This window comes from Electrophorus electricus, chromosome 3 (assembly GCF_013358815.1).
Source record: "Electrophorus electricus isolate fEleEle1 chromosome 3, fEleEle1.pri, whole genome shotgun sequence".
NCBI lineage: Eukaryota > Metazoa > Chordata > Actinopteri > Gymnotiformes > Gymnotidae > Electrophorus > Electrophorus electricus.
The window spans coordinates 11,194,853-11,206,282 of NC_049537.1; the positions used below are offsets into that span (position 1 = coordinate 11,194,853).

An 11,430-nucleotide genomic window follows, 5' to 3' on the forward strand; every position below is an offset into this window, starting at 1 on the left:
AGTGCAAGTACCAGTACCTTAGTGCAAGTACCAGGAGCAGGATTTGGTGTTTTCCATGCTTCCAAAACAGCTGACTCAACAGCTACAGTTAAAATGGGTGTATTAGCGAGGTAAACAAAGAATGTGCAGTACAGCTCGGTATTCCAGGACCAGCACTGAGAAACGCTGGTCCGGCGCAATAATGATTGTTCAGACCCTTTTAACTAAAGAAATATCTCGTTATATGTAGATAACTTAATTTCTTTTCAATGTACAGAGCTACGCAACCACCCTCATCTCCTGCTTATCCACACTGCCCCTATTGTAGGAATGATGTCATTATTATCGGCGGTGGGGGGGACGTACCTAAATAATCTTAACGGCAGAACCGCCTCCTCAGCCAATGGAGGTTTAGACTCACTATCGCTAAGTGTTTTTCTCTAATGTGGGCGGATCCAATGTTTGTCAGCTACGTTTCTTCGCAATATATCCGGGGTTCATTGCGCCGAAACTTCACCACAACGTAGAGATTAAGCAGTGGACGAGAACGCCACGAAACGAAATAAGGTATTGTTCCCATGTTTTGTTTAAACGGCCAGTTATGATATGTCAAAATAGGACTGTTTGTTAGAAACAAGTTTTAAGGCGATGGTGTGTGAAAGTAGGTGGTGGCTCGTGACCTGAAAGTCTGGTCTGTCAATCAAAAAGACTAGAAAGTGTGTAGTGTAGGTAGCTTTACCTTTAACTCTCGTTTTACTATAGTGATTATTTGTTAATGACAAAAGTAAAAAATATTTGCGTTTTCTGCTTTTCGTGGTTATGTAGACCACCTGTTAATTCCTAGCTACAGTTCCTGCAATCTCTTCGCGTAATCCGCAGGGTGAGGCAACGCTAGAAAAATAACTTAACATGGGTAATTCTGGTAGTTTAGGGTTCATCGCTTCAAATGGGTGATGTCGGAATTTTCATTTTGATTATTCTTAACGCAACGGATTGACCTTTAGTAAGGTAGCTAGTTAGCAAGCAGGGCGTTACTGCGGGTGGTGGTTCGAGTAAAAAAAACAAAACTTTCGCATCGGGTAGCTGGCCCTCCATCACAAATTATAGGTAACAAATATTTGTTTATGACAAAACGTGGTCCACTTTTGTCGCAGTCTTGGGGCGTTGTTAGGTTCGCCTGAAATAACTAGTTAGCTAGGTTAGGTACAAGAACAACCACAGTTCCGTAGCGTTGGGTTACTCTAAAGACAGCCATACGTTTTATTTAACTACAAAGTAAAGATTTGTCAGCAGGGAGACATTAACATGTTTTTGGGTCATTATGAAGCGTCGGCAGAGACGAGAACTGAAAATGTTGTTTTTAATCCATGAAGAGACACGGATAAAGTAAACAAACCATAGTTTAATGAGTCAGGATAAGAGCCCTTTCAAGACAGTAAACTAGGTCAACTTTCAAAGTAATAAGTCTAAAACATTGCGGGAGCTGTTTAAAAGCTAGATTTGCAGATAATGTCACTTGTTTACTTTTAGCTCGTTTCAGGCACTTTTTAACTATGTTAACATGTTAATAAATGTAGATTTGTCAACACTGTACTCCGAGCCAAAAGTCCTAGAACTTACGTTGCTTCATTACAGGGCAGTGTCTTCCTATAAGCAGTTGTGAAAATGTCTTTCATGGGAAACAGTATTTCGGCTCAACAGGTCCTTAAAGATATAGAAATATAAAATCCTACACATGATTGGTCATTACGTTTTGGACTTTTGCCATTTTCAAAATATTTCTGAAAATACCCATGCCCCCCCCCCCCCCCACACACACACACAAAATGCAGTTTGGCAGAGGTTTGCCTAAACATATCAGCCAAATTTCATTCTGCACTTAATACCTTCAGTGGTTTTCCAACAGAATCTTGAGCTGCTTTGTGACTTGCTCTGCTTTAATTAAAGTCACAGCTTTTGTCAGACTGTCAGCGCCACTGTTCATCCACTTTCCCATCCCCAAACATGCAGAGTAGTGAAAATATCAAGCTTCTTTAGCAATTGAGCCTTGTGAATTCCTCATAATCAAATAGACAGTTGTAATCACAGCATACAAGCATTCTCCCTCACAAGGTCTGGTATTCTTTCTTGACCAATAATGGTCTTGGTATGGCAGACTTCATGGTATCATTACAGGCAAGGTAATCAAATACACAGCACCTAATGTGGAAACATTGTGATCAAACAAATGTATATATTGTTCTTGCACCCTCACCCAGCTGTGGGGAATGGTGACGTCAGATGCTCAGTCTGAAGGAACATCGGAACAGTGACGAGGGTGCGATGTCCGTACTCTGCACATAATTGTTGTTCAATTGCTTGAGATCTGAGTAGCTCTCCCCTTTCACTGTCACTTTCTGTTTATTTCTTTAGAGAGTAGGACTTTGGGCTATCAGTTGGAAGGTGGTGGGTTCATATCCTGGAGCACATGAGCAAGGCTCTTTACCGACTCAGCTCCAGGGGCACTGTACAATGGCTGACCATGTGAATATGCGGAAAGAAGCATTTCATTGTACTGTATGCGTGTATATGTATATATGACAAATAAAGGAATTCTATCTGGCCTAGAGCTTCATGTTCCAGACTGCCACCCTCTTCCTGTCATATCTCACATCTGTGGCAGATGCAAGAAAGCATGGTGTCAACAAATGTCTTCATCTGTCTAAGAATCACCAACTTTTTAATGACTTAAGTGGAAATTGGCTGGAAACTGACCATAAGACTTTCTCTCTGATACTCTTGTTAAATCATGCAAGTTGTCAAATTGTTACACTATCTAATAATGATGATGATCCTTGTTTCATACATGTTTTAGTAAACAAATATCTGGTTGCTTAATTTTTATGCTGTATATCCTGGCAGCCCTTATGCTTTGGGAAACCTGGGTCAGTGATTTCAGCTAAAAGCAAACCACTGTAGAAAATCTCACATTGTTACCAGAACAGTCCTTTGAGTTAATGCTGAGTTGAGATTGAGATTAGCAATGTATGGGGACTATAAATGTTGGTACAGTTGTTGTCAGAAGTATATAGTTAGGGTTCAGAAAGTAAAAATTGGTAATGTTCAGAAAGTAAAAATTATGTTTGGGATAGGTTTTGTTTTTAAAGATTGGGAGTAAAAAACTATTAAACTGGGTGAAAAACTTTCTATACTATGTGCGGATTGCATTTTACAAATACAGAAGTAGTAATTTACTGGTTACCTACTTGCTGGTGCTTTGGAAAATTATTATATTTGCTTCCTAAACCAGAATAACTGGCTCAGTCTCACTCTCTTGTGGGCTTCTCTTGTCAGTTCCAAACAGAAGTGAAACATTTGGAATGACTCAAACAAAAAGTTTGACATGTGTGTTTGAACAGTGTCTAATGAATTTCCAGTTACTGTACCCATTTTTGGCATCAGGGAAATGACAGGACTCCAGCCTTTTGAGCTTTAGCTTTGTTATTTGCCAAGTTGCATTGTCTTGTTATGAGTATGAAAAAAGTGTTCTGCGTAGGCCCTCTGCCAGCCTTGGTTTTCCTACATGATGGATTTGTCTGGGCCCTTAACGCAGACCATAAGACAGATCATCATCTGATACTGCAAGCAAAGACACAAATTCAAGACAGATCATTCACAATCATTCACATTCTGCTTTTTTTATATATCAAGTAAGTAAAAAGGAGCAAAGTTTTTAATTTTTTTCCCCCCCTGTCTTCTGCTGTGCAGTCATACAGTCTTACTGCTGCTCAGCCACTGACTTGTAGTGGCTTGTGTTGTTGTTTTGTGCACATGAGTTGAATGAGTTTTTCGTCATTCAAGAGTTCTCCAAAGAACCCTCTAAAGAACTCTCAAACCACTGCTGTTGGCTTTTAGGTCTAGACCTCCTTGAGTTTAGTGGTGTTTTTAAATTTTTTTATCTAAACCATTGATGTCACACACATCTAGGCCATTAACTGAATTCCTGTGGATTTAAACTGTATCCAGTTAAGTTCTGTCAATTTAAAATCTATACAAAATTCTCTACTGACGGCCCGTAGTGAAGCCGTGGTTCCCTCTCTCCATTTATTGGCTGTGGAAGGTCTCTATTACTTTGTCACTTTCTGGAAGCAAAAGCAAAAGTGGAAGGAGCTTTGTGTGAGGTGGCATTCATGGCTCAGGAGAACAGAGGATCACACTGAACAGAAGTTATTTTTAATGTTCTCAGCACAGTGTGTGTGTGTGTGTGTGTGTGCGCGCCCGTGCATGCTTGATTTCTACAGGAGCTGATGTCTTGCAGACAGCTGTACTGATCCTCATTATCATTTATGCTGCAAATCCCTCTTTTACACTCTCATACGAAGATTGTGGCAGGCAGGCTGTGAAAATGGTCCCAGGTGAAGGCAAATGGAACCTTGGTGGTGTCATGCTTTTATGCATGAGAAATGCTGGTGTATATTCATCCACTGTGTATGCTATCACTGCAGAATATTGTGTAGCACACTTTTGTAGTCCCATAAGCAAAGGGCGTTAGTGAATTTTTATTTGTTTCAAGAGACACCATTTTATTGTAAAAGATCTTTTCAGTTTGTGATGGCTTCTTTGTTGCAATGAGTATAAAGGCTCTTTGTCAAAGGGTTACTGTTAAATAGTGTGTGAAACTTAACCCCTCACATCCTCTGTGGTGGCTTGTGTGTTATACTACATAGTATCTAACTAACATTTTGGGATTGTGTAAAGCTTAACTTTTATTGTCTTATGCACCTTATTGGTGATTGATTTTATTTATTTATTTCAAAAAATGGGGGACCAGGTTCCAAAAAACATCATATCACAATGATCAGTTGTATGGTAGCACCTTGAAAGCACTTCCCAACAGGCAAAATGAGACACATCTAACAGTATAAAGCTTTAAGAAAAGTGGGCCCATATTCCAGGTGAGTAGCCTATGACTAAATGTCGCTACTAGGGGATACCTAGTTTACGCTGTTGTTTTTGGTTCAAATAACATTTTCTTGCTTTATTTTATTAATTTTTGAGGTATTATGCTTTTAGCTTTAGCATTGCTTTAATGTTTTTCAACAAATTCTGATGATTTATCCAATTATCAAGTGGTTCTTGTGGGGTCTGACACAATACAACGGCCTGTAGCAGTTCTTTTCAGTTTGACAGTACATTCTCTTGCAGACTGTATTCCTTGTATTTGGTGATCTTGTGTGTCCCCTCGCTAAAAATCTGTAAAAACCTGAAGTGTGCTTCAGATAGGAGGTATTCCAGCTGCTAACGCCTGTTTTGTGAGAACCATTTTTCCTTAAGCAATATGGAATTATAGCCCCCCACACTAAAACTATGGATTTTTAAAAAATAGTTGTTCTATGTGATGGCCTTCATTTTGAAAATTAAAAGCTTGATCATTCCAGTTCCAATGACCTGCTGTTAATCAAGAGTGTAAATAATGTGTCAGTAGAGACAGCATAACAAACCTGTAACACATCCCACTTATCAACTCCAGGCATGGCAGCCATAAGGAAAAAGTTGGTGATAGTGGGAGATGGAGCATGCGGAAAGACGTGCCTTCTTATAGTGTTTAGTAAAGACCAATTTCCCGAAGTCTACGTTCCCACCGTGTTCGAGAACTACATCGCAGACATTGAGGTGGACGCCAAACAGGTTAGTATGGATTCCTATCTTTCACCTTGAAGGTGAAATGTTTTTTGAGCTTTTGTTTCACCGACTGAAGTTTCACATTTTCAGTGTTTGGTTGTTTAAATCAGGTTCACTGATTTAATGTGGATGGCACATCGTATGCTTTGACTTATGCCCCCCCCCCCTTTTTTTTTTTTTTTGTCTTATGTAACAAATTTAGTAGAGGTTATGATCTAAGTGACAATGTGTATATCACCAGACAGCTGAATTTCCCAGACAATATCTAAAATTCCCAGCAATGGTCACTGTTGTGGAATGAGTGACATCCGGTGGTTAGTCAGAAGTGTTCTACTGTTAATGGGCACTAGCTGATAATACCAGTCTGACAGTGACCACTACTAGGGCCAGACAGCAAAAGGTCATAACAGGAAATGGCTGTACTTGCTTGTTTCCTGGCTTTGACCTGGGAGCATGGATGTTTCCCCTCCCACTGGCCCTTATGGGCCAATACTCAGGTCACTTCACTTCCTGCGTGTGCATGTGTATATATGAGAACTGGGGGGTGGGTGGGGGTATGTGCTATGTGTTGTGTGCTGTTTCTTTTGTACAATAAATGTAGGAACTAGGTAAAGAGAATGACTGACTGACTGACTGACTGACTATCAGTGATTTCACCTCTTCTCCATGTAAGGTTATGCTTCACAAAAAAATAAAAATAAATAAATCTAACCTGCTTGGGGGCAAGCTTACATAAAATCTAGAAGCTTCCTAAACAGACCCTGAGCTCATCTTAAATCCCTCTGGCCCAAGGGAAACATTGTATACTCTTCCTCCATTCTGTGGGCACAGCTAAGATCTAAAAATAGCTCCTTTTTTGTTTTTCTGCCCTTTTTTCTTTCCTAAAGCCCAAGCATATATGAACCAGAGAAGCTGCCTGTGTGTGAGTGTGTCTGTACACATCCATGATTTAATAATCCACTCACCATCCTAATTTTCTCGGCTCAACAAGGCCACGTCTGCGGTTTGGCCTTTTTCCATTTTGTGATTTAAGATTAGGATCTGGATGCTAGATGCTGCCCCCAGGCCAGCCACACTGCCCCATCCCAAAGCATGACTCAACTTTGCAGGGTAAAATCCCTTAGTGCTCCTGCTAAGCTTTGACCCACAAGAGAGCAGAAGAGATTGGGTTTGATTCTTTCTAATTGCCCATTTATCCAATTCAGGTGCAGAACAAGAGAGGAAGTATAGTTTATGAAAGCACTCCTAAATCACATGTGCCAGTCTCACATAACCGGCTCAATGTATAAAAAGACCATTTTTAAGGCATTTTCTCAAATAGGATAGAAAGGTCTGTTTCTGCACCTTCTGTTTAGTAGTCATACATGGTCAGCTGAAGATTGTGTAGAGATGGGTTAGTCTCACTCTGGTTCAGCATTCTGTGTGTTGTGTCTGGGTGGGTGTATGTCTGTGTAAATTTTACTCTGTATAGTACATTATTAAACACCACTGTATGTGTGCGTGTGCATTTGTGGGCTTATGTATGTCTGTCTAAAATAATATACTATATAGGAAAAAATAACACTATTGCAATTCAAATTAGCCATTCTTAAGTTGAAAATGTTTTAATATGAATATGTAATACATTTTTCAAGCCTTTATTCTGCTGTTTGGTGGGACTTCACTTTGATGTCCTCACTTTTCACTGGCAGGTGGAGCTGGCACTGTGGGACACAGCAGGCCAGGAAGACTATGACCGTTTGAGACCACTCTCCTACCCAGACACAGACGTCATCCTCATGTGTTTCTCTGTCGACAGCCCTGACAGTTTAGGTATGCTTATTTCCACATTCCATCTCATAATCAACTAGCAAAGCCATCAGTCTCCATTCTGTTGTTGAGTGTGTGTGTGGGGTTTTTGTTTTTTGTTTTTTTTTTCTCCTGAGTCACTATGTAAGGTTTTGTTTTCTTTTTCTTGTTTTTGGTTTTGCTTGACGAAACAGAATTTCCTCAATGGTAGGAAATGCTGAGGTCCCTGAATCATATGTAGGCTATTTTTGTGTGCTGATTTTAAAAAAAGTTCATAACAGAAGCAACATGGAGCACCTAAATAAGGATTTTGTCACTCTTATCTGAGGAACATCCTTGTCTTTTTCTCCCTTGCTGTGTGAATAGCAGGAAGTTTCAACTTTGACTTGCTTTATTGAGTCATCATAGCCCTGATAACTGTTCCAGGAAACCAATATGTAAAATTACGCATATGTGAAATATATAAAAGGTAACTACAAATTCTCACAACCTTCAAGATGCTTGCCCTTTGTTGACAGTTTTGAGGCTGTTTAAATGTGAATAATAGAATTTGACAAGTTAGAATTAAACTCTAAAGTGACTGACTGCACAATAGAGCTATGCTTTAATTTGGCTCTGTAACCTGTAGAAATAAGGAAAACTTCTAGAATTATTTAGTCCTTTTTTAACAATAGATTCATGATGATGCCTGGCTTCATACCAAGTGCCTGTAGAAATGGTCATAGAAATGGTAAAGTTCTCTTTCACTTGTAGGAAACAACTCTTTACAGCAGTGGTGTGACAATGAACATTATGAACTTATTCATGCTATAATATTAATTTAATGATGTCTAGTAATGAGCTAGTAATGAGACACTGAATTAGGGTCTTAATGAACGTGAGCCTAATTCTCTTTTGCTTAGTATTTATTTGTGTGTGTCTCCTTTTCTGCAGAGAATATTCCAGAGAAGTGGACGCCAGAGGTTAAGCATTTCTGTCCCAATGTTCCCATCATCTTGGTGGGGAATAAGAAGGACCTGCGGAATGATGAGCACACGCGGAGAGAGTTGGCCAAGATGAAGCAGGTATCTCCCTCTCCAAAGCCTGCAGCACTGCTAAAGGAGGCCCATTAAAAAGCACTTAGAGGATTGCATTACTGTCGCTCTGTGAGGCATGAACATCATCATCATCATCAGTCAAGCACATATTGCACTCTAACTACTGGCTGCATGCCAGACAGAGCGAGTGGCTGGTGCTATCTGTATCTGCACTGCTGTGTGATGTGTGTAGTGTTTACTGTGGGCATCTGCTCAGGTTTGACCTCTGGTGCTGGACACAGACTATGCCTATTCCATGAATGGGAAAAAAACAGCAAAGAATTTATATACTTCAGTGAACACTGGACTGAATAATAAAAATCAAGGCCATGTACATGACATCAGTAATTATGACTCATGATCTATGTTCTGTGTGGTATATGGATTCTGGAATTGCTTCCTTATGGAGGTAGTTGCACCAAACATACGGATTAAAAAATAATTGTAATAAAATAATTTTTCAACTCATGTCTTTATAAAAAATTATTTCCCATAATTTGTAATTGGGCCTTTCACTACTTTGCACTAATAACTTACAGCTCCTACACAGCTTCTCACTGGGTTCACAAATCTGTGAACAATAGGGCAATTTGATCAATTTGATAAATCTACTTTTCTTGAGAAAAGTATACTCACAGTCTAGATGTTCTACTACTGAAAAAAACTCTAGTGAAAAAATGTATAGGGTGTACAGCAGCTACTTCCAAAACTTTGCTACATTAAAAGCTAGTTATTCACCACATTCTCAATTGGCATAAAATACTTGAAATACATTTTTATAATGAACCTAGTTTGTCTCTAAGAAACCAGCCCTTTGGTATGATAAAGAATTGGCACCATTCACTGCAAACCAAACCATACTGAATTCATAAATGTTTAGGTCTCACCAGTGCCTGGTGTTGTCTCATTGCAGGAGCCTGTTAAACCAGAGGAGGGCCGGGACATGGCTAACCGTATTGGCGCTTTTGGCTACCTGGAGTGCTCAGCCAAGACCAAGGAGGGTGTGAGGGAAGTGTTTGAATTGGCCACTAGAGCAGCGTTGCAAGTCCGGAAGAGGAAGAAGAGGAATGGATGCTCAGTCTTGTGAGACATTTCTGAAGTATTTCAGAAGTTTCCACAAATTTATATATAGCATTCAATTGACAAGGAAAGACCACCCAAATTCTAACCAACTGGTATCTATGTACTGTACTGTATATCACATTATGCATCAAAAGGACTAAGATGGGAATGTTATGCGGGTTAAAACAAAATATGCCTTGATTTTTCTTTGCCTGTAGCAGAGTAGGTCTTCTGTGTTTAAGTCAGATTTTCACCTGAGTATGAGCTAAATGATGATAAATGTGTTTTATGCATTCACATTAACTATATGTCTTTAGTCATTGCCCTGATGATAGTCATTATGTCTTAGATGTGGCATGACTTATTTTTCATTTGAATTTCACTGACATTATTCAAGGAATTAACAAAGCACTGTTAATTCCTGTTAATGGAATTGGTGCCTTTGTGATAGTTTTCTGCAGATTTGAATGGATTTTGCACAGCACAAGTTTGGAGCTCCTCTTGAATACTGACATCTCTTCATGCTAATTAGATTTTGTTATTTATATTTCTGTGTCAGTTGGCTCCTTTGTGGATCTTTCCTATTTAATTGGTGACAGATGATATACAGGCATGAATACATGCGTTCAGAGCAAAACGTACAGCAGTTATTGTATACGTAGAAACTATATGGGTTTTAAATAATATGAGCTGTAGGTATCATGTTGTACTATATTGTAATTCCACTCGTAGGCAAAAAAGTTGCAAATGATGCGACATAGTCAAACAAGCAGAAGAGCCCCGTGGTTGCCACATATAGACAGTTGGCTGTACATTTTTTATGCTAAGTATCAAAACGCATCCAAACACAAACGCACGACAGATGTTTGGACATTTTGGGGTTTTTCATTAGTGTGTAGTGTCCCCCTGCACACTGTCACTGTTGACTTGCGTGCCTTCACTTTAGAGTTGACCGTAGTTAAATTAGGTAAACTAATGAACGTAGTGTTGGAAATGATGTCCACTATTGTGTGTTCAGCATGATCAGTGCTTTGTGCTGCATGCCAATAGCCCTGTTGGTGTTTGTGTAAAAATCTGTTCATGCAACATAATGTTACTGATTTGTGCATTGACTCATGATTTGCCTATGCACCTTTTAAAGAGATCACACATTTACAGTTTACACTACTGCCCCCTGCTGGTGGGAAGTGGTAGTTAATGAAAGACTTAAACTTGTAGCTCCAGGGTTCAAAAATGAACTTTTTGCTGCTTCGTCTTTTTGTTACTGGTAGTAAAAGCTTTATTATTGTTATTTTTAATAATATCTCCACTTCAGAAGGTTAAGGGATACAAGTAGTGCAGTCTAACCACATAGACAGCAATAAGGAGCTAATGCTATGGGGTAATTTGATAGCATTAGTGGTGACGCTCACGCTTTGAATTAAAAATTGGCAAGGATGTAATGTCTAATGCCAAGTCAAGAATAGGACATTACACACGAGAATCTTTTGACACTTAAAAGACCCCATAATCACAAATAACATAAATCTGAAGAATGGTTTTCCTTTGTTTTTCTTCAACATCCGTCTTGTCCCCCCCGGGGTCCTTTTTGTTTGCAGCAGAGCCAGTGGTTGGTACAATCCATTAGCATGCCTGAATGAGCAAATTCCTGGTTACTACAGCAACAATTCTCTCTCTCTCTCTCTCTCGCTCTCTCTCTCTCTCTCAACAAGCGTATTTGAAAGTTTTTCTTGGTTTTTTTGGAAGTATTGAATTTGAAATGATCTACAAATCCAGATTTCTATGAGTGCTCATTGTAATAATTATTTGAAAGCAGAAGTAATATTCCAGTGAACATTTAAATGAAGTGAAGCTGACCCATGGT

General features: G+C 39.3%; 1 protein-coding gene across 1 annotated transcript; it reads left to right on the forward strand.

The window, feature by feature from the left end:
- The first annotated feature begins 429 nt into the window (after positions 1-429).
- rhoca (ras homolog family member Ca) lies at positions 430-11,384 on the forward strand. The gene is made up of 5 exons (XM_027019184.2): positions 430-546; positions 5,489-5,646; positions 7,332-7,452; positions 8,362-8,492; positions 9,418-11,384. The coding sequence occupies exons 2-5, from the start codon at positions 5,491-5,493 to the stop codon at positions 9,589-9,591; spliced, it is 582 nt and encodes a 193-aa protein (XP_026874985.1). The 5' UTR covers positions 430-546; positions 5,489-5,490; the 3' UTR covers positions 9,592-11,384.
- The last annotated feature ends 46 nt before the right edge of the window (positions 11,385-11,430 follow it).